Consider the following 24,232-nt stretch of genomic DNA (forward strand, 5'->3'; position numbering starts at 1 on the left):
GGTGAATGAGAATGGGAGAGAGAAGATTCAACATGCCAAGTGTGTTGAATGTGGGGTACCAAGCAGTAAGCTGGAGTGTGTTTGTGCACCAAGTGTGTGTTGTGGAGCCGTGTGCTTTGATATGCAGCGTGGCAGGTTTATTAATCCTACATAACACATTTTATATCTTTATATATTTATATATATTTGCACATTAGGTAAAAATTAAGAGTTAACCTTGTACATTTTAACAGAGTCACATGCATTGGTTTCAAGGCTTGAAGCTGCGGGGAGAATAAAAATATTATACAATAAAATATTTACTTACAAACGTACAAAAACATTTTGATGTTTTTTTTTTATAAAGAAAGATAAAAAATGTCAGCACCATTTCCAAAGAAGGGTTCAATTCAAGGCATTTATTTGATGAGTTTAAAAAAAAAAAGAAGATTGAATCTGAAGTAAGATTAAAAACACTAGGAAGTACAGAGATCGGGCGGTCAGCGTCAGGAAGGCCAGAGCCGGGTGTAAAGAGGATGGGGATGGACTCGGGCCCCAGAAGCACCAGGTCCAACTCCGCCTTTCTGAGGCTGACCGTTTAGTGGGACAGGAGGGGGTTGGGGGGGGGAGATGAGAGAGAGAGAGAGAGAGTGAGAGAGAGAGAGAGACTCCGCGCAACTCAGGGGGAGTGAACGGGTCCATCCAAGGGTTCACCGACCGGTTGGTTACAGAGAGAGGTTCACTCTGAGATGAAATCTCCCTCTCGTTTTCCAGGCACTTGAAATCAATTCCATCCCCGCTGCAATCTCGGAACGTCGCACGTTTTGAAATCTGCACAGTTGAGGTTACAGTGTTGTTGGCTTTGCAGACTCGTCCATTCTTCCTCTGTACGCGTGTGGTTGTGCGTGCGTGTGCGTGTGTGCGTGTGTGTGTGTGTTTGGGTGTTTGTATATAAACATTTTTTTTTTCAGTAAAAGTTTAGATTGGGGTTTTTTTTTTTTTTTATCCCACGAAACAGACAGGTCCAATTTCAAAGCCGAATTTCTGGCCTGACTCTCCAAAGTCATTGAACATGATGTCGATGAACGGGAGTTGTTCAACTTTCGGGGTGTTGATTTCTAATATGGTCTTCTGATAACCCTTCTTCTCCTGCAGTGAAGACAAACAGAAAGGAAAGGCCGGGTTAGCGAGAGAGCTGGTTGCTTGAAAGATCATCATCATCATCATCATCATATATATACAGCCGGAAACAGGCCTTTTCGGCCCTCCAAGTCCGTGCCGCCCAGTGATCCCCGCACATTAACACTATCCTACACCCACTAGGGACAATTTTTTTAACATTTACCCAGCCAATTAACCTACATACCTGTACGTCTTTGGAGTGTGGGAGGAAACCGAAGATCTCGGAGAAAACCCACGCAGGTCACGGGGAGAACAGATACAGACCCTTTCCCACTAGTCCGATGTTATCCCACTTTCTCATCTACTCCCTTAACACACGAGGGACAATTTACACAGGGGGCCAATTCACCTTGAACCCACATGTCTTTGGGATGTGGGAGGAAACCGGAGCACCTGGAGTGTAGATTAGTCACTGAATTCACAGGTAATCCATGTCAGGGTTTAGCATATGCCATTCCTGCAAGAGGTTATCTTGATAACTTCTTGCAGGAACGGCATATGCTAAAACCCGACATGGATTCACTGTGAATTCAGTGACTGATCAACATGGAGAAAGACCAGGGAGAACGTGCAAAATCCACACAGACAGTACCCGAGGTCTGGATCGAACCCAGGTCTCTGCTGCCGTGGTTACAAACAAGTCCCAACACGTGGACACAAAATGCTGGAGTAACTCAGTGGGACAGGCAGCATCTCTGGAGAGAAGAAATGGGTGACTTTTCCGGTCGAGAAACGTAATCCATTCCTCCTCTCCAGAGATGCTGCCTGTTCCGCTGAGTTACTCCAGCATTTTGTGTCTATCTTCGGTGAAAACCAGCATCTGCAGTTGCTTCCTGCACCAGCATTCGCACGCCAGGAACTGCAGATGCTGGAATCTTGAACAAAAAAACAAGTGCTGGAGTAACTCAGCGGGTCTGGCAGCATCTGTGGAGAACATGGATAGGCAACGTTTCGGGTTGGGACGTTTAGATGGTTTCGGGCCATCTAGAGGTTCTTTTACAGACCTTCGGGTCGAGACCCTTCTTCAGATCTGAAACGCCACCTATCCATGTTCTCCACAGATGCTGCCTGACCTGTTGAGTTACTCCAGCACTTTAGTGTCCTTCAGTGCAGTGACTGACTCCAGCTGCTGCTCAGACCGGGGTCTACCTGGAACAGGACTCTGAATGGCACCAGTGGAGCTGTTGCCAACTTAACCCACAAGCAGACTGGGAGACGTACAGTCTGTGCCAGGGATTAATCTGGAGCCGGCAGCTTCTCCAGGTTACAGAAGCATTTTGGCTTCACCGTGAGGGTGGCTCAGTGGTAGAGTGGTAGGGCGCCAGAGACCCGGGTTCAATCCTGGCCGCTATCTGTACAGAGTTTGTACGTTCACCCTGTGTCACCGTGTGGGTTTTCTCTGGATGCTCTGATGACCTCCCACTCTCCAAAGATGTGCTGCTTTGTAGGTTAATTGGCTTCGGTAAGAAAATGATGAAATTGTCCCTGGTGTGTGTAGGATAGTGCTAGCGTACGGGGTGACAGCTGGTCGGCGTGGGACTCGGTGGGCCAAAGGGCCTGTTTCCACGCTGTATCTCTACACTCAATAAGTAGAGGGGTAGGGAGTACTCACTGCACACTTGTCCATGAGGGCTTGGATATAGGGGTTGTTGTCATAGGACATCTCCTCATCGTTGGAGCCCAGGAAGCGAATGGCCTTGACGTAGCTGTCGCTGGTCGAGTCGTACCAGGCCACGGTTTGGTGGCAGTTGTAGGTGAGGTTCTGATGAGCCGAAGCACTCAGCAGCCGCAGGAAGGTCATCTGCACCACCCCGACAGGGTTGCCCTCTGAATCTGCGTAGGAAAGCTGATCGCAGGAGAGAGAGGGAGAGAGAGAGAGAGAGAGAGGGAGAGACTACAAGGTTGGGAGATGATACAAAAACCATACATCATGCCTTTCACTCACAGCCAGAGAATGAAGTGACCCATTTAGAGCCCATGTATTGATCTAGTTGGAAATTGGCCAAAGTCTTCCGTCTAATAGAGACTGAAAACCAACCAAACACCCGCTTCCCCGCCCTTTGCTGAGGCCCTGTCAGACTTACAACAGCTGCAGAGTGAGTGCTTTGGATACGGCTGGCAATAGCCTGCCTTTTGTGCTCGGTTTAAACATCAGAGTGGGAGGAGGGGGTGGGGGGACCACACTTCTCTAAGTATGGGACATCCCAATGGCCTTGATAAACCTGTCCCTGTCTGATCACGCTATCCCCCACCTTCCTGTGATTGTCCAAGGTGTCCCCCCCCACTGCAGTCCCTGCATCCCATGTATTTATCCAATCCTCATCTCAAGCATTACTCCTCCAGATTCAGGGACAGTTTCTTCCCAGCTGTTCTCAGGCAACTGAACCATCCTACCACACAACCTGAGAGCAGTCCTGAACTACTATCAGACCATCTTTGATCAGACATTAATGGCTTTACCTTGCACTAAACGCTATGCCCTTATCATGTGAATGGCGCGATTGTAACCATGTATTGTCTTTCCGCTGGCTGGTTAGCATGCGACAAAAGCTTTTCACTGTACCTCGGTACACGTGACAATAAACTAAACTGTTCACCACTGTTTCAGAAAATGCAGTCTGATTTGCAACCACTTGCTTTGCTAAAACTTATTTACTGCCACCTCTTGATCTTTGGCCAACAGCTTTAAACCAGCGAGTTCTACTTATCCATTGGATGCTTTGGGTTTTAGTGGCTGTTAAAAGCACCAACTCTCCAGGTGTAGCTTTTCTTGGTGCCTCCTCAATGTAATTAACAGAGCGACCTTCTTCCAGGACTTGAGTGCCTTGCACCAATTCTCTCACCTTCACCTTTTCCACAGTTCCGTCTCCACCTCCTCCTCTCCAAAATCTAATATTCATCCCATCACATTCTTCCTCCACTCCTGCTCTCCACGCACCACTACCATCTGCACACTTTCTGTCACGGTCATATAGCATGGAAACAGGCCCTTCAGCCCAACTTGCCATGCCGACCAAGGTACCCCATCTACACTGGCCCCACTAGCCCGTGTTTGGCTCATAACCCTCTACAACGTCCTGTCCATGTACCTGTCAAAATGTCTATTAAATATTGTTATAGTCCCTGCCTCAACTAGCTCCTTTGGCAATTCATTCCATATACCCACCACCCTTTGTGTAATAAAGTTGCCCCTCAGATTCCTATCAGATATTTCCCCTCTCACCTTAAACCTATGTCCTCTGGTTCCTGATTCCTCGACTCTGGGTAGAAGACTCTGCACATCTACCCGATTTATTCCCCTCATGATCTTATACACCTTTACAAGATCACCCCTCATCCTTCTGGGGTCCAAGGAATAATGGTCCTACCCTGCCCAACTTCTACCTATAGCTCAGGCCCTCACTGCTTGGTAACAGAACTAGGGATCACAGTGTAAGAATAAGGGGCAGGCCATTTAGGACTGAGATGAGGAAAAACATTTTCACCCAGAGTTGTGAATCTGTGGAATTCTCTAAAGACAGAAGGCAGCGAAGGCCAATTCACTGGATGTTTTCAGGGGAGAATTAGATATAGCTCTTAGGGCTGACGGAATCAAGGGATATGGGGAGAAGGCAGGAGCGGGGTACTGATTTTGAATGATCAGCCATGATCACATTGAATGGCGGTGCAGGTTCGAAGGGCCGAACAGCCTACTCCTGCACCTATTTTCTATGTTATGTTTCTAACAGGACTGTTCAGTATTGAGATGCACTTGTACTCCTGGTCACCTGTGTTTCCCCCCACACACATACAGCGATCTGCACTGAGTTCCCATTCAGCGCTGGCTCACAGGCCCAGCTGGACGTTCAGGCACAGAGTCCTTCATGCTGTCAGACTGCGAGTGTCAGGAATAGGCAGTTTAAAAACAGAACCCGTTTACCAACCGATCGTCCAGGATCCTTGGCTGTGTGCAGGTCACCTCCAACACTCGTGAGACTGAACATGGGGAAGAAAAGGCATGCGGGAAGCGGGAGGGCTGAGGGGGTGGGTGGGTGGGGGGGAGAGTGGGTGCAAACACAGCAAGCCGGAGAGGATGCCGCAGGTGTCAGGACCAGAGCCCATTGCTCTCCCCTCTCTTGTCATTGCTTGGGGCAGAGTGTGCCAATGATGGGAGCCTCTTTAGAAACCAGACGCATAATGGCCTTACTCACAAAATGCTGGAGTAACTCAGCAGGTCAGGCAGCATCTCGGGAGAGAAGGAATGGGTAGGAATGAATAGACGGAATGAGAAGGAATTACATCTTCTGCCTCATAATGGCCTTTACTCTTGACCTACGCCAATGGAAGAATGGGACAAGTCCTTCTTCTCTGATCTCGTCAGGAAAATAAAGCCCATCACCCGCACCATTGATAAATCTCCTCTGCAGCCTCTCCAAGGTCAAGATATCCTCTCTGAAGCAGAGTGTTGTGAACCGGACAAGGTGCTCTCTCTCGCGAGGGCTAGTCTTCGGGGTGTCACTGGGCATCAATAAGGAGTGCCGAGGGTAGCTGGAGCACCTTGGTTGTGACGTTGGGGCCAGACAGCCCTGCAGGGACAATGGTTGGAAGGTATGACCACCGGGAGCTTCAGTCACCTCCTGTGATCGCCAAAGTCCCCATATTGATACGATCCGGGAGAATGACGATAGTTCTGGGTTATAGCTATAATGGCAATGACTTGGAGCATTTTGCTCCAGTAGGCCATGCAGAGGGGTCTCCAGAGGCCTCTTAGTGGGGTGGCCCCTGGAGATCGTCCACACCTTTCCCCACCCCTCTACCCAGCCGTCCCCCTCCCCAACCAATGCACTGCCAAATGGGTAGCTGAGACGCAAGTGGGTGAAGGTGTCGAGACTCATGGCCAAAGGTACGAGGATGGGCAGTGGAGGAGTTTGCAGCCAGCGAGATGCCTCCACAGCACAGGGAGATGAGGGCAGAAATATGAAGGGATTGGGGAGGGGGGAGGGAGGGCGAGGGGCAGCAGAGGAAGATCAGGGCTACTGACAATGAGGTGGCCAGACTGTGTGTCACCCAGTCACCAGCAAATGATGATGGTTCTTTACACCATTTTATGTCCATCGTCTAGGTGACTTTTCTTTTAAAGTCAATGGGCAGATCTGATGCACACTGACCCTCACTGAGGTACGGGCCTCACACACACACACACACACACACACTGACCCTCACTGAGGTACAGGCCCCACACACACACACTGACCCTCACTGGGGTACAGGTCCACCACGCACACACACACACTGACCCTCACTGGGGTATGGGCCCCACACACACACTGACCCTCACTGAGTATGGGCCCCACACACACACACACACTGACCCTCACTGGGGTACGGGCCCCACACACACACACACACACTGACCCTCACTGGGGTACGGGTTCCCCACACATTGACCCTCACTGGGCGTGGATGGTGCAGTGTCTGGGTAGGAATAACTGACCTGTGCACGTCTGAGTAACTGTGTGAGTGTGACTGGGATGAGCAAAGCAAGCGTGACCATACCGGGCAGGCAGGTGGGAGAGATCCAGCCCGAGGCAGGTACGGGGGGCAGCTGTGGTGGAGGTGGAGGGGGGGGGGGTCTAACCACTTACCAGGGCACCTCGCTTGTACTGACTATACCATGCACCAGGTTGCTCTTTCGGCCAGCGAGCCATTTTGCTCTGTAAAATACGAGACTGGTTATAGAACAGAAAGGAGGCCATGCCCTCTTACCAGTTTACCACGCTTGAATTCACTGAACCAGGAGCCTGGTATTTCCTTGGGCCAAGCAGTGACTCTTGCCTGATGCGAGACGAGATGGCAGAGGAAAAAAGGAAAATAAGTTAATGTGGAAACGAGCAGCCCGAGGATCCATTGGCGAGCACAAGAACGATGTAACTCGCTGGAGATCGTAATCAGTGGCACAGTCACTGGGGCCCTGACGCTGCTGCTGTTTAGGGTGCAGACGTCACAGTCGTTGTCCCTCTGACCCTCACTGGGGTACAGGCCCCACACACACTGACCCTCACTGGGATACAGGTCCCACATACACTGACCCTCACTGGGGTACGGGTCCCACACACACTGACCCTCACTGGGATACGGGTCCCACACACACTGACCCTCACTGGGGTACGGGTCCCACATACACTGACCCTCGCTGGGATACAGGTCCCACACACACTGACCCTCGCTGAGATACAGGTCCCACACACACTGACCCTCACTGGGGTACGGGTCCCACATACACTGACCCTCGCTGAGATACAGGTCCCACACACACTGACCCTCACTGGGGTACGGATCCCACACACTGACCCTCACTGGCACTGGTCCCCCACATACACTGACCCTCACTGGGGTACGGGCCCCACACACACACACACACTGACCCTCACTGGGGTACGGGTCCCACATACACTGACCCTCGCTGGGGTACAGGTCCCACACACACACACACACACTGACCCTCACTGGGGTACAGGTCCCACACACACTGACCCTCACTGGGATACGGGTCCCACACACACTGACCCTCACTGGGATACGGGTCCCACACACACTGACCCTCACTGGGGTATGGGCCCCCCACACACACACACACACACACCCTGACCCTCACTGGGGTACAGGTCCCACACACACACACACACACTGACCCTCACTGGGGTACGGGCCCCACACACACTGACCCTCGCTGGGATATGAGTCCCACATACACATGGCGCAGTGGTATAGTTGCTGCCTTACAGCGCCAGAGACCCGGGTTCGATCCCGACTACGGGTGCTGTCTGTACGGAGTTTGTACGTTCTCCCCTTGACCGTGCGGGTTTTGTACGAGATCTTCGGTTTCCTCCCACACTCCAAAGACTTTGTAGGTTAGTTGGCGTGGTATTATTGTAAATTGTCTCCAGTGCGTGTACGATGTGTTGGTGTGGTCGGAGTGGACTCGGCGGTCCGAAGGGGCCTGTTTCCGGACCGTTTCTCTAAACTAAAACTAAATGAGTAAACTGGTTCGGTGCATCCTTACACTCACTGAAGGACGGCTGCCTACACTGCACCTCTCTGGGAAGAGGCTCCTCACACACCGGGCTTCCGGCACTAATGGCCCCTGGGATGAAGGCACGCAGTGACGGACTCAACGAGCAAAGTCGGGGCCACGTGCACAGACACTGCCTGACCTGCGCTCCCTGGCTTTGTTGCAGGTGTGCGACAACTGCAGCCCTTTCAGTGACCGTCCCCGGGGGTTTGAGGTCTATGCACGGCCTCACGCTGGGGGGCAAGGTTACTATCAACCCAAGTTAGCCAGGGAGGGAGAATCGCAGAGTGAAACAACAGGTGAAGCAGGCCCGTCCGTCGGCCCTGTGAGTCGGCGATGATCATCTGTCACCCATTTACACTAATCCCACTTCATTCCCCCCACATTCCCTGCAACTCCCCACATTCCCCACCACTCACTCACCCACCCGCTCAAAGCAAAGCACAGCAGCCAATTAATCCACCAACCCACAGGTTGTTTGGGATGTGGGAGGAAACTGGAGCACCCAGAAGAAACGCAAGGGGAACATGCAAACTCCAATCAGCCGACTATCCCACTGTGGAAGGTTGGGAGATAAGCCCAGTCCCCATCTGATCTCCACACGGTGCTTCCCGCTGGGATGTGTAGAGAACAGCCAGGATTCCGCTTCCCGTTTGATGGTCCAACACTTGTTTGGTTCAGCACGGACTTGGTGGGCCGAAGGGCCTGTTTCCATGTTGTACCTCCAAAATTAAAACTAAAACAAATTGACTTCAGGAGGCTGGGTGGACTATACGGCCCAATCTTCTCAAGAGATGGGTGACAGCTTGGTTCAGGGTGCCCTGCTGAGACTAACGGTGTTACTAAACAGCCATTGTGGAGGTCTGCATGGGGGAATGTTTCATGGCATTTATTGAATGGCTGAGGATCAATGGAAGTTCTAGTCTATGTTTTGTCCCCTGGGAAAATTCCAAAATTGAAGGATTTATTTTCCTGGGTTCGATTTTTTAATGGAGTGTTCAAATATAACACTTTTTTTAATAGATTATCCGGTCATCAGGAAACTGCCTGAAATTTGTTTCCATTGACTCGAACACAAATGAAAATTTGGGCAATTCTGTCACTTGAGATAGTCATACAGCATGGAAACAGGCCCTTCGGCCCAACCTCCCCATGCCAATGTTTACATGTTGTGATAGTACCTGCCTCAATTACCTCCTTTGGCAGCTCATTCCATATACCCACCACCCTTCGTGTGAAAAAGTTGACCCTCGGGTTCCGATTAAATCTTTTCCCCCCTTAAAGCCACTTCCTCTGGTTTTGGATTCAACTACTCTGGGTAAAAGCCCTTTCCTCAGAGAAAAGGAGTTTGTAATGTTAACAACATAGAAGAGTACAACACAGGAATAGACAATAGACAATTGTCTATTGTCTATTCCTGTGTTGTACTCTTCTGTGTTGTTAACATTACAAACTCCTTTTCTCTGAGGAAAGTCCCCACGATCCACAAGATCCAGACCAGACATGAATCCAAGTTCTACTAACCTCCAGTGTAGGCAGGAACTGCAGATGCTGGTTTAAACCGAAGATAGACACAAAAAGCTGGAGCAACTCAGCGGGACAGGCAGCATCCCTGGAGAGAAGGAATGGGTGACGTTTCGGGTCGAGACCCTGAAGAGTCTGAATCTGAAGAAGGGCCTCGACCCGAAACGTCGCCCATTCCCTCCCTCCAGAGATGCTGACTGTCCCGCTGAGTTACTCCAGCATTTTGTGTCTATCTTCTAATAATCTCTGCCTACACATGATCCACATCCCTCCGTTCCCTGCATAACCATGCGCCTATCTAAAAAACCTCTTAAAAGTCACCATTGTCTCTGCCTCCACCACCACCCCTGACAGGTCTTCCAGGGGTAATGGCCCTTTCCTCAGAGAAAAGGAGTTTGTAATGTTAACAACATAGAAGAGTACAACACAGGAATAGACAATAGACAATTGTCTATTGTCTATTCCTGTGTTGTACTCTTCTGTGTTGTTAACATTACAAATAATGTGATATACAGGGTAAATGCTCAGTCTTTTAATAAATTCATAAGTTAACTTATGAGTTAAAATAGTGTGAGATACAGGGTAAATACCTGAAAAAGGTGCCCACTCAATCTTTCCCCTCTCACCTTAAACCTCTGCCCTCTGGTTCGTGATTCCCCTGCCCTGGGTAAAAGAGTGAGCATTTACTCTGTATATCACATTATTTTCGTTCTTCTAAGGTTGCATCAATAGGAATTGAAAACATTTCAACCACAGTAAAGTCCTTTGCAAGTTGTCAAGGGATTGGGACAGAGACTTACTCCTTCTGATTTCTTGTCCGGGTACAGGCACGTTTCACCTCCAGATGTGAAGTTACAGAGGACCTTGAAGGAGTCCCTGGAGCAGCCCTGGTTTGGATCAATCCAGTATTCACCTGCCAGGGAGAGAAGGAACATGCAGTTACTTGAGAGGACTCAGTACTCCGCTGTGTGGAAGCGGTGCAGTGATAAACGGAGGTACCATAACCACCTGCCTCGTTATTAGTTTAGTTTAGAGATACAGTGCGGAAACAGGCGCTTTGGCCCACCGAGTCTGCACCGACCAGCGATCTGCGTACACTAGTACTATCCTACACAATTCACAATTCTTACCAAAGCCAATTAACCTACGGACGTGTATGTCTTTGGGATGTGGGAGGAAACCGGAGCACCTGGGGAAATGCACTCGGTTAAGGGGGAAAATGTAAAAACGCACCCGTAGTCAGGATCGAACCCGGGTCCCTGGCGCTGTGAGGCAGCAACTCTACTGCTGCGCCACTGTGCCCATGTTATCCTCAGCACAGTTCCCCCATTCCCCTCTGCCATCTAATGATGTTTGAACTCACTCTGTCCAATGTCCTGTTGAACCTTACTGTAAAATGATTTGTTAAACACACCATCTAATGATCTGTTGTACTTCATACTATTTAATACCTGGTGTCCAATGGCCTATTGCACCACATATTTCACATTTAATGAAATCTAAAGTCTCATGACTGGTGCAATGACCAGTTGAACCTCAATGTGTCCAGTGAATTCTTGGACCTCTACGTCGACTGGCTGGTGGGATACATTCGGGTCTCGACCCGAAACGTCACCTATTCCTTTTCTCCAGAGATGCTGCCTGACCCGCTGAGTTACTCCAGCATTTTGTGTCCATCTTCGCAATCCAATGTCAAATTCTATATGATACAATGGATCATCAGAATATTGGATCATGAGTTATTCCTCAAGCCAAGTCAGCCATAAAAATGGATCGAGGTTGATATCAAGCCTAACCTCATCCTCCTGTAACATGTGTGATAACAGTCTCAGTTAAAGTTTCCATTTCAATTCAGCTCCGAGAATTTTTTTTAAGGGGAGGGGATCCAGGTTCCCACTACCCTTTCAACAAATGTCTCCTGCCATTACCCCTGGAAGACCTGCCAGGGGTGGTGGTGGAGGCAGAGACAATGGTGACTTTTAAGAGGTTTTTTAGATAGGCGCATGGTTATGCAGGGAACGGAGGGATGTGGATCATGTGTAGGCAGAGATTATTAGAAGATAGACACAAAATGCTGGAGTAACTCAGCGGGACAGTCAGCATCTCTGGAGGGAGGGAATGGGCGACGTTTCGGGTCGAGGCCCTTCTTCAGATTCAGACTCTTCAGGGTCTCGACCCGAAACGTCACCCATTCCTTCTCTCCAGGGATGCTGCCTGTCCCGCTGAGTTACTCCAGCTTTTTGTGTCTATCTTCGGTTTAAACCAGCATCTGCAGTTCCTGCCTACACTGGAGGTTAGTAGAACTTGGATTCATGTCTGGTCTGGATCTTGTGGATCGTGGGGACTTTCCTCAGAGAAAAGGAGTTTGTAATGTTAACAACACAGAAGAGTACAACACAGGAATAGACAATAGACAATTGTCTATTGTCTATTCCTGTGTTGTACTCTTCTATGTTGTTAACATTACAAACTCCTTTTCTCTGAGGAAAGGGCTTATCTCCATTGACTCTGTTGCAGTTTACGAGGAGCTCCCTTCGAACCCCTCCATGATCCATGGCTATGTAAAGGGGCACCTGTCAAGGCAAGCTATCCTCATTATTGAATCCCCCTGCTGTAAATGGGTGCCTTGGGTGGTGAGGCTGGTGTGGTAGCGGAGATCAGTGCCCGCATTCTCGGCGTACCGTCGGGGAAGTCGGGGTGGCAGAGGTACAGGTCCTTGCAGGTGCGTGCAGGGTTGTTCTGAGTGCCCATGGGGTGCTTCATCTGTTCTATCTCCAGCTTCAGTGAGTTCAGGGACCCAAAGATCTCCTCCATGCCGTCAGCGTAGTCCATGTAATTCTCCGGGTTCCCTTCATCTAAAAATAGGCTTGCGTCGATGGAACGTTTGGCTTTCCTTGAGGAATGGAACGGGAGGGACTGAATGACTTCTCCAGCTGGTCCCTGGGGATGAATCCAATTATTTACGTTTAGTAAACACAATGGGAAATGGTTCTGAAATGCCTTTGCAGTGAGCTGAGAGAGATAGGCTCATAAAACACATTCAGTGACTGACTTATGAACATTCACAATTGCCTGTTCTTAACAAAGGCCTAAACACAGATGAGAAGCTGAGGTCCACGTTGGGAAAAACACCAGTTCAGTTCAGTTTGTCATGTGTACCGAGGTACAGTGAAAAGCTTTTATTCCGTGCTGCCCAGTCAGCGTAAAGACAACACATGGTTACAATCGAGCCATTTTCACCCCATAGATACATGAGAAGGGAATAGCGTTTAGCGCAAGGTAAAGCCAGCATAGTCCGATCAAGGATAGTCCGAGAGTCACCAATGGGGTAGATAGCTGTTCAGGACTGCTCTCTGGTTGTGGTAGGATCATTCAGCTGCCTGATAACAGCTGGGAAGAAGCTGTCCCTGAATCTGGAGGTGTGCGTTTTCACACTTCTGTACCTTTTGTCTGATGGGAGAGGGGAGAAGAGGGGGAGTGGCCGGGGTGCGACTGGTCCTTGGTTATGCCGAGGCAGCGTGAGGTAGAAACGGAGTCAATGGAAGGGTGGCTGGTTTGTGTGATGGTCTGGGCTGTGTCCACCATTCGCTGCAATGAATGAATCTCAGCATCGGGGGCGTGATGGACATCGAGTGCGCGGGTTGAACAAGCTTTGGGCTTTGAATAATGCAGCCGGAAATGGTGGTGCCTGCATGTGTGATATGTGCAAAAGGAATTTCACTGTGCGGTTACACATGTGACAAGTAAAAGACCATTGGACCGTTGATGGAGCAAACAGTGCAGAGGGAGATGGCCTGAGTCGCACTGACCGCACTATGTGGTGGGAATTACCGTCTTTCTAAAGTCAGGCCTGTGGCGTGTCGATAAAGGCCCAAAATAAAGGTGAGGAGCCGGGTATTTCGGGAGGTTTGAATTTAATACGTTTGCTAGACCGGTCAAGTCTGCCAGAGTGAAATCGGGCCCAAAACCTAGTCCTTTATAACCGTAGCAAAGTGCCGCCCCCCTGGACCGGTCCATTCCCGTGCCGAGGGGTCGGTAGTGGTGTGGCCCGACCCTTGGGAGCCGCCACAGGCCGATCAATCCCAACAGCACAGGACTGCATTAGACAGAGGGATCTCTGCCACTCGGTTTGCAGAGATGGATGCGGTGATTTAAACTTCCGAAGAGGTGAAGAATCCTAAACCATGCAGATGGGGGCTGCTGCAACGGGCTGATGCAGGTGACACAGAACGTGTGGCACGGTAAAGAGGCACTGTAACCTCCCATGGAGCAAACAGGTACTGGCATTCACGGATCTGGGCAGGCTCAGTGTGACTCACCTCACAGACTGAAGGCACTGCACCTCACTGTAATGAGGAGCCCCTCTCACTCACTCCCACTGTGTGGAGAGGGGGCTGCAGCTCACAATATACGGAGAGATGCTCTAACTCACAGCACCAACCCATCAGTTCATGCTGAGAGGCACACGATAGCTTAGTGCGGCCAACCTGAAGGTTCTGATGGGGAGATCAGTCTAGACTCTGATAGGGAGGTCAGTCTAGACTCTGATGGGGGGGGTCCTCAGTCTAGACTCTGATGGGGAGGTCAGTCTAGACTCTGATGGGGGTGTCCTCAGTCTAGACTCTGATGGGGAGGTCAGTCTAGACTCTGATGGGGGGGTCCTCAGTCTAGACTCTGATGGGGAGGTCAGTCTAGACTCTGATGGGGGGGGTCCTCAGTCTAGACTCTGATGGGGAGGTCAGTCTAGACTCTGATGGGGAGGTCCTCAGTCTAGACTCTGATGGGGGAGGTCCACCCCAGTCTAGACTGATGGGGAGGTCCACAGTCTAGACTGATGGGGAGGTCCATAGTCTAGACTGATGGGGACGTCCACAGTCTAGACTGATGGGGAGGTCCACAGTCTAGACTGATGGGGAGGTCTACAGTCTAGACTGATGGGGAGGTCCACAGTCTAGACTGATGGGGAGGTCCTCGGTCTAGACTGATGGGGAGGTCTTGGTCTAGACACTGTCCACTGCTGGACATTGAGGGGCGGAGTCCAGTGGGGAACACCCCTCAAACAAGGGACGCGATATTACTATTCAATGTATAGACACTGAGAACGAATGAAATGTTTTAGCAAAGTTTTGGTTTTGTATATATTCTGAACAACATTTATTTTTCAATTAAAAAAAAAAGTATCATCCAGTTTTTCATGGATCAGATGTTTGCCAAGAAGGTTTAGAAGAGGATGCAATAGCCCTGGTCGAGATTCATCCCAAACAATTGTGTAACAGGGGACTCTACTGCCTGCGATCCACTGGCTGTTACCATCAACATGTTACCAGGACAAATATTGACTGCAGGAAGATCAGCATCTTGGTGAAAGACACTCTTTGGTCTGCTCAGAACATGTTGGTTTTCATAAGTTCACAAGTCTTAGGAGAAGAATTAGGCCATTCAGCCCATCGGGTCTACGCCGTCATTCAATCATGGCTGATCTACCTCTCCCTCCCAATCCCATTCTCCTGCCTTCTACCCCTAAACCTTGACACCCTTTTCCAGAGTAGATTTAGATTTAGATTGAGAGATACAGCGCAGAAACAGGCCCTTCGGCCCACCGGGTCCACGCCGCCCAGTGATCCCCACACACTAACACTATCCTACACCCACTAGGGACAATTTTTACATTTGCCCAGCCAATTAACCTACATACCTGTACGTCTTTGAAGTGTGGGAGGAAACCGAAGATCTCGAAGAAAACCCACGCAGGTCATGGGGAGAACGTACAAACTCCATACAGACGGCGCCCGTAGTCAGGATCGAACCTGAGTCTCCGGCGCTGCATTCGCTGTAAGGCAGCATCTCTACCACTGCGCCACCGTGCCACCCTGGAGACATCCGCAAGGGGCTGCTGAACTCCCACTGTACAGTGGAAGCTCTTTAATTCACTTTATATGCAAGAGTTATATTACCTCAGTGTACACGTGGGGATGTTATAACCTATCTGAGATGAACCTACGTTGAACAACAAGGGCACCAACCCGTGCACTGGATGATCCAGGCAACAAACCACAGCCATTATGTAAGTTCCACTGAATAAATCGCTTACTTACAGGAAGACCGGGTGGTCCTTGAATTCCTAATTCACCTTTGGGACCAGTAAGACCCTGTGGAGAAATAAATAAGAACCTGTTATCTTCAATATGTAGTGGGAGCTGATTCAGTGAAGAAAAGTGCTGTATTTTGTACTTTAGGGGGTGTCTAACATCGCCCATTTCTACGCTGTTTGACCATCACATCCGCAAATAATAATGAGAAAGATACTTACAGAAGAGCCTTTAGATCCTTTAGGACCAGCAGGACCCTGTTAAAAGAAAGGAATCTTAGTCTCTTCATTGGTCAACGCGTCTGCACAGAGCTTTAACGTCTGTTAAACGGTTCAAATGGCAACTCTAAGATAAATTGACGATTAACTCAGTTCACGCGACCCATCTGCTGTTACAGGAGCTTGTTTCCATCGGTCGATTACTTATTGCAATAAAGGACAAGGTATTTGCTTCAACAATAATTCAATCAGATTGTACCTTTGATTGAAAGAAGAAAATTGGGTTTGTTTTGTCATTGGTAGGAAGGAACTGCAGATGCTGGTTTACGCCAAAGATACGCACAAAGTGCTGGAGTAACTCGGCGGGTCAGGCAGCATCTCTGGAGAAAGGGAACAGCTGACGTTTCGGGTCAAAACGTTTCTTCAGAATGAAGCCTTCTTTCAGTCTGAAGAAGGGCTCCAACCCAAATCGTCATCTGTTCCTTTTCCCCAGAGATGCTGCCTGAACCACTGAGTTACTCCAGCACTTTGTGTCTGTCTTCTTGTTTTGCCATTTGATTGGTTGCAATGTGCCCTGAATCAGAAGTCTTTGAGTGGCTTTCTGTTGCAAAGTTTTGTTGTGGCAGCTCAGTCCATACTGGGCATTTGTCCCTACCTCAATAGCCCCACTGGAATGTGCACACAGAGCATTGAGAGCAGCTCTCTGACCCTCCCAGCTTTGGAGACACACTTAATAAAGGATTGCAGGAGACAGAACGCAATGCCCAGAGAATTTAATTCACTGACATTGAAACTCAAACTCAATCAGCAGCTGTTCTTGCCCATTGCTCAATGTTGCAATGTATTTACAGAAATTGCCATCTAAACCCTGGGAAGCCTTCTATCCCAGTCACAAACTTGGGTTCCCAGCCCTGATCCATTCCTCTCCTTGGCAACTATCTGAGGCTGATCATGACTGCCTAGTGCTGGTGACATACTCGACTCTAGGATGAACTTTAAAAACACCTCTATGACCCTTTCTCCCCCCTCTATTTCTCTCACTATACATCTCTCTCTTTATCTCTATCCTCACTTTTTCTCTTCTACCGCCTCTCTTTCTCGAAGATTAGACACAAAATGTTGGAGTAACTTAGCGGGACACACTGGAGAGAAGGAATGGGTGATGTTTCCGGTCCAGACCCTTCTATATTTCTCTTTCCATTCCTTCTTTCTCTTTCCATTCTCTGTCTCTGTCTCTCTGTCTCTCTCTCTTTTTTACTCTCTCTCTCTCTCTTTTTCTCTCTCTCTACCCCCTCTACTTTTCTCCCACATTGTCTCTCCATCCATCTCCTTCTCCCTCACCACCCTTCCCCTATCTCTCTCCCACCCTCTCTCCCTTTCACCCTCTCCCTTTCTGTCTCTCTCCCACCCTCTCCCTCTCTCTCCCACCCTCTCTCTGTAACCTTCCATGGTTCTCGGGGCAGTTTTTGCCCCCCTCCCCATCCCTGGGAGGCACCATTTTGAGCAGAACCTGGTTGGGTGAAGACGGCCTCTGGTAAATCCTATCAATCGCAAGTGTAGTCCCCACCACTCCTGTGAGGCCCAAGAATGTGTTATAATTGGCATCTACAACACCAGACCTCCTGTCGTTGAAATGGACAATGATGCTGAGAACGCCTTGGATTGGAGTTACTGCTGGGCTGCCACTTTGGAGACAGAGGAGGCAGGAAAGGGTTGAGTTTGATGCTATTATCAAGGATCCAGGGCAGAGTTTGCAAAAAGGAACACTCGAGAACTTGTAACAAAGAGGGACCATTGGGGACTACATCAAACTCTTTGTAACTTTGTCGATACGATACGGTAGAACTTTATTTATCCCAAGAGGCAAATTGATCTGCCAACAGTCATAAAACACAAAATACATGGAACATGAAATTAAAGTGATGAGTGGAAAGGATTGTGGGTGTGCAAAATTGGGGACGCGGGGGGGGGGGGGGGAGTTGTACAGTTTGATAGCCACAGGGAAGAAGGATCTCCTGTGGCGTTCTATGCTGCACCTCGGTGGGACCAGTCTGTTGCTGAAGGTGGTCCTCAGGTTGACCAGTGTGCCATGGAGGGGGTGAGCTGTATTGTCCGAGATGCTCCGCGTGGTGACACTTTGCATAGTTTGTGTACGGTACGCAAAACAAAGAATTTCACTGGGACATGTCACATGTGGTAACAAAGTGTCATTCATTCAGGTGCCAACGTTAACTTTCCAAATCACGTCGAGACAAAGGCCCGCGGGATGCTGGTTAATACAGAAAAGGACACAAAGTTGCTGGAGTAACTCAGCGGGTCAGGCAGCATCGCTGGAGAATTTGGATAGGAGTTTCTCCACAGATGCTGCCTGACCTGCTGAGTTCCTCCAGCACTTTGTGTCCATTTCCAAACGATGACTTTTGCTACGCAGAAATGTTTATCTTCCACCCTTAAAACACCTAATATTGCCAAACCTGCTGTGAAGCTTGGCTTCGAGGGAAAGTAATCATTCAACTGGTTAGAGGAAACCTGTTTTAGCGAGTAATTTTATCAACGCTGGGATTAATTTAGTGGCTATTTTGATACTTACCGATAACCCAGGAGGACCTGGTGGACCGATGGGGCCAGACTGACCATGGACACCCTGGAAGAGATTAAAATAAAACATGGATTGTGAATTACCACCAAGCAGAATTAACCAGGTCACAGCAGTGTGGTGGTTTTGTTCGCTTAAGGTCTGGACTGACAATCCAGAGGCAATATGTCGAATGCCACTGCAAAAGAAGCCAAAAATTAAAGTTCAGTAAGAAAAAAAACCCCAATTATTTAAAAAAAAAACTGGGGCAAAACTCAATGGAATGTTGCAAAAACACAACTGGTTCACTCAAGCTTTTGAAAGAGCTTGCCCTTTATACGTGGTCTGGGCCTAGGTCTTCCTCTAATCTCCACACCTGCACACTCTTCCAACTGTCATGGCTGCTCAGTCATATGGAGATGGTTAAGGAGCAGCAGGACTTTGCTGCAGGGACTACACAGGTTGGTGGAGGTGATCGCCACTGTTTACTTGAGGGCTGACTGGACACGGACATCTAGGGCAGCACAGTGGATCACATGGGGGAGCTGCCGCCTTACACCGCCACAGACCCAGGTTCAATCCTGACCTCGGGGGTTGTCTGTGTGATTTTGTGCACGGTCCCTCCTGTGACTGTGTGGGCTTCCTCTGAGTGCTCCGGTTTCCTCCCACATCCCAAAGAGGTACGTACGGGTTTGCAGGTTAATTGGCCCTCTGTAAATCACCCCCTAGTGTACAGGGGGTGGATGGGAAAGTGGGGTAACATAGAACAAGTGTGGACGGGCGATCGATGGTCAGCATGGACATGGTGGGCCAAAGGGCCTGTCTCCATGCTGCATCTCTAAAGCAACTCTAAACTAAACTGTCTAATTTCCCTCTTGCCTTTAGATTATTCAAGCAACATAACTATAGACAATAGACAATAGGTGCAGGAGGAGGCTATTCGGCCCTTCGAGCCAGCACCGCCATTCAATGTGATCATGGCTGATCATTCTCAATCAGTACCCCGTTCCTGCCTTCTCCCCATACCCCCTGACTCTGCTATCCTTAAGAGCTCTATCCAGCTCTCTCTTGAATGCATTCAGACAATTGGCCTCCACTGCCTTCTGAGGCAGAGAATTCCACAGATTCACAACTCTCTGAGTGAAAAAACTTTTCCTCATCTCAGTTCTAAATGGCCTACCCCTTATTCTTAAACTGTGGCCCCTTGTTCTGGACTCCCCCAACATTGGTCATCCTCCACAGGGTCCAACAGTGAGAAGACAATGTACATTGGGTGAATGCACTGGAACGCATTCACTTGGAGCCTCTGGTGAGAACGTTTCGCGATTGGGACACCCTTCCAAGCTTCACGTAATGGTCAGGAAACACGAGCCATCTCAACACTTACCGAATCTCCTTTTGTACCTCCAGTTCCCTGGGTGCCAGGTAGACCCCGGTCACCCTTCTCTCCCTGTTCTCCTGGAGGTCCAATCAAACCGATCAAGCCGGGGTGACCCTGTAACACAAGATGTGCAGTCACCGATCAGTCCACAAACTTCCCAGGTCTGAAGCTGTCCATCGCACCGAGCATGCCCATCTTCAGGGGTGCCTGCTGGTCGTACCTTCAACTCCCAAGCCCCAAAACTCTGCTATGCCCTTCCAAACCGCCCCCTCCCCCCCGTCCCTATTTCACTTTTCCCCTCCTTACCAGTGGCTTTTGCCACCTGCCCCTCATAATGCTTGATATCAGAATTTGGACCGATTAGGCTCCTTTGAGGAGCCTTGTACAGTTTCTTCATGCATTCTAATTATCCATTGTGATTCCTGGGCACATGTACAATGGGCGCAGTGGTCGAGTGGCTACCTTGCAGTGCCAGAGACCTGGGTTCGATCCCGACTACGGACGTTGTCTGTACAGAGTTTGTACGTTCTCCCTGTGATCTGCGTGGGTTTTCTCCGAGATCTTTGGTTTCCTCCCACACTTCAAAGGCGTGCAAGTTTGCAGGTTAATTGGCTTTGGTAAAATTGTAAATTGTCCCTCGTGTGTAGGATAATGTTAGCGTACGGGGTGATCGCTGTTCGGCGCGGACTCGGTGGGCCGAAGGGCCTGTTTCCGTGCTGTGTCTCTAAAATATCTCTGAATTGGATTAGCTTAGATGGGGCATCTTGTTCAGCACAGACAAGTTGGGCCAAAGCATCTGCTTCAACAACTCAAAATGTCAACCGGCCATTTCCCTCCACAGATGCTGCCTGACCCGCTGAGTTCTTCCAGTGACACTCCTTTGTCTCGCTGTAATATCTGGTGAGTTTGCTGTAGCTCGAGCTGGGATAATGTGCATCAGTGAAAGCTGATGGTGTCATAGGTCCATGAGTTCACAAGTGATAGGAGCAGAATTAGGCCACTCAGCCCATCAAGTCCACCCTGCTATTCAATCGTGGCTGATCAATCTTTCCCTCTGAACCCCATTCTCCTGCCTTCTCCCCATAACACCTGACACCCGTACTGATCAAGAATCTATCTATCTCGGCCTTAAAAACACCCTTTGACTTGGCCAATGAGTTGATCAACCATCAGTTGAAGCACAAGGTTTGGATTCCCTCTGGTACACCCACCTTCTCGCCTTTTGTCCCGGGTTCACCCTTGAGTCCTGGCAATCCGGGAGGACCCTGGAAAAAAGGAGGACATGTCAGCGCTGCAATCCCACTCCCTCTCTGTCGACGAAACTAAGCTATAAGTGGCGGCGCGGTTACTAACCATTGGACCAGGTGGACCTGTTGGGCCGGGAGGTCCAGGGAAACCTTGCTCGCCCTGAATGTAATGAAGGAAGGGTGCGTTAGACCAACAGAACAAGTTGCGAAACGATAACTCCAAGAAGATGAGGAGAACGCGGCTTCTCCCGGGGCTTGTTACTTACGACGGGACCGGGAATTCCACGCAGACCCTCCGAGCCGGTTTTTCCCGGCGATCCCTGGGGACCCACTGGGCCTGTCTTGCCAGGAGGACCTTCCGCACCAGAATCTCCCTGCGGAGAAGGAGAGACATCGTCAAGGCTCAGATGGTCACGGGTCACTGAACCACAGAGCATTAGGACTCATTTAACCGTCTCAGACACTGACCTAACCTGCTCGTCCCCCTCCGTCTATCCCATCCCCGTCAATCCCATCTCCATCAATCCCATCTCCATCAATCCCATCTCCATCAATCCCATCTCCATCAATCCCATCTCCGTCAATCCCATCTCCATCAATCCCATCTCCATCAATCCCATCTCCATCAATCACCTCTCCATCAATCCCATCCCCATCAATCCCATCCCCATCAATCCCATCTCCATCAATCCCATCTCCATCAATCCCATCTCCATCAATCCCATCTCCATCAATCCCATCTCCAGCAATCCCATCTCCAACAATCCCATCTCCATCAATCCCATCTCCATCAATCCCATCTCCATCAATCCCATCTCCATCAATCCCATCTCCAACAATCCCATCTCCATCAATCCCATCTCCATCAATCCCATCTCCATCAATCCCATCTCCATCAATCCCATCTCCATTTTCCTCCCATTTCAGTCTGATTCGCTTCCACCTTTGCAAGTTATAAACTTCCCTACCAGTCCACAACACTCCCCAACATAAGGCATTCCCTCGAAAAGGTCTGTGCCTCAAAAGCAATGCGTACAAACTAAAGTGGTGGAGTAACATTGAGAAATCCAGGCTGAGTGATATATATTTCGTGTCATCACACAGCCGTTTGCCAATAGCAAGCCAATGTTAGTGGTTGGCCTCTGCAAGATCCTTGACAGTGCATGTGTCGTGCAGCATGTCACAGCTCAGGACATGTTCCATAGTCCGGATGTGATGGAGGGGGATCTAATTAAGGTGAGGCCTGTTTGAAAATCTAAACGACTTGACTTTACCACAACTGGAGCCAGCTATTTTATTATATTATTTCACTTTATTAAAAATGCTCTGCTGGAATACCGTGTTAAGGACTTCAAGTACTTCACCATGAAGCAGTTATGTTCTGGAGGTCTCCGTATCGCCTGCTGGCAGTGAGTTACTGGCAAACTGCTTTCAACCCTTTATTCTGAGGAGCCACTGTTTTATGTCCCTTGTCTGCACCTACCTGGCACCTACCTGGCACCTACCTGGCACCTACCTGGCACCTACCTGGCACCTACCTGGCTCTGCACCTGTCTCGACTACAGCCCTCCCCCCTCCCCCTTAATTTATCCATCAATCCTCACCCATCCTCGTTCCACCCACCACCTACTGGCGCACCCTACTCTCCGCTTTATAACGGCTCCCTTCCATCATCACCTCAGCACTGGTACAAGGTCTTGACCCAAAACATGGACACCAAGCTTTTCCCTCCACAGATGCTGCTCGGCCCACTGTGTTTTACAACTCAAAGGATCATGCGGCCGTGGGAGCGCCGTTCCAAGAGGGTGGAAATGGGACACGGAGATGGTTTGAGGGAAGTGGCGATACGGCAGGAACCAGGTTAAATGGGACAGAATTCCCCGACTTTCCACGGAACTAGACAGTGCGCGCGAGCTCCAGGCTCGTTGCCTTCCTTACCTTGGCTCCTTTCTCGCCTTGTCTTCCTTCAGGACCTGAAGGACCGTGGGGACCCTGAGAAAATATCAGAGAGAAACACAATGAAACGGTGGGCGTGTGACTGAACGCACTCCAGCCAGTGCCCAGGACTCCTGCCGCAAGTGCAGTGCTCTGTGACGGGCCGACACCAAACGTTTGAACGAAGGTCTACACAACTCGTTGCAGGGACAGATCGAAACTCACCCTCTTGCCCGGAGGACCAGGTGGTCCCGCCTCGCCAGTCGGACCAGGGGAACCCTGGGAAAAGAAAGCACAGAGAGGGTAGACAGTCAGTACCTTCCTCCCAGCGTGGAAGCATCAAAGACTTCAGGGCACAACTTCAAGGCCATTGATTAGTACGGGTGTCAGAGGTTACGGGGAGAAGGCAGGAGAATGGGATTGAGAGGGGAAGATATATCGGCCACGATTGAATGGCGGAGTAGACTTGATGGGCCGAATGGCCTAATTTTGCTCCCGTCAATGATGAACTTATGAAGGTCAAGGGGTCAAAGTTTAAAGGAGATGCGTGGAGCAAGTTTTATTTATCTGGAGAGAGGTGGGTGCCTGTGTGGTGGTGGAGCAATACAATAGGAGGATTTAACAGGCTTAATAGACAAGCAATAAGCTGCAGCAAGTAAGGATTTCACTGTACCGTCGCCAATACAATTGACGATTAAACTCTCTTGAGCCTTCAATGTGCAGAGGATGGAGAGATATTGATCAAATGTAGGAGGAGGAAATTAGTTTAACTTGGCACAGCCTCAGAATAAAAGGAAATATCTTTAGAACGGAGATGAGGAGGAATTTCTTTAGTCAGAGGGTGGTGAATCTGTGGAATTCATTGCCACAGACGGCTGTGGAGGCCAAGTAATGGGTATTTTTAAAGCAGGGAATGATAAGTTCTTGATTTGAAAGGACGTCAAAGGTAGAATGGGGTTGCGAGGGAAAGCTCAGCCATGATTGAATGGCGTAGTAAACTCAATGGGCCGAATGGTCCAATTCTGCTCCTATTTCTTATGCCGCCTGAGCT

At 49.6% G+C, this 24,232-nt stretch overlaps 1 protein-coding gene across 1 annotated transcript in view; it reads right to left on the minus strand.

The window, feature by feature from the left end:
- Positions 1-261: 261 nt before the first annotated feature.
- col5a1 (procollagen, type V, alpha 1) overlaps positions 262-24,232 on the minus strand; it is a 235,653-nt gene continuing 211,682 nt past the window's right edge. Inside the window, 14 exon segments of the mRNA XM_078425769.1 lie at positions 262-1,128; positions 2,774-3,007; positions 6,907-6,975; positions 10,537-10,649; positions 12,418-12,676; positions 15,832-15,885; positions 16,047-16,082; positions 18,634-18,687; positions 20,006-20,113; positions 21,211-21,264; positions 21,353-21,406; positions 21,513-21,620; positions 23,185-23,238; positions 23,407-23,460. Of these exon segments, the coding sequence (XP_078281895.1) occupies positions 982-1,128; positions 2,774-3,007; positions 6,907-6,975; positions 10,537-10,649; positions 12,418-12,676; positions 15,832-15,885; positions 16,047-16,082; positions 18,634-18,687; positions 20,006-20,113; positions 21,211-21,264; positions 21,353-21,406; positions 21,513-21,620; positions 23,185-23,238; positions 23,407-23,460 (1,398 nt within the window). The 3' untranslated portion in view covers positions 262-981.

Source organism: Rhinoraja longicauda, chromosome 31, assembly GCF_053455715.1.
Source record: "Rhinoraja longicauda isolate Sanriku21f chromosome 31, sRhiLon1.1, whole genome shotgun sequence".
In the NCBI taxonomy this organism is placed as follows: Eukaryota; Metazoa; Chordata; class Chondrichthyes; order Rajiformes; family Arhynchobatidae; genus Rhinoraja; species Rhinoraja longicauda.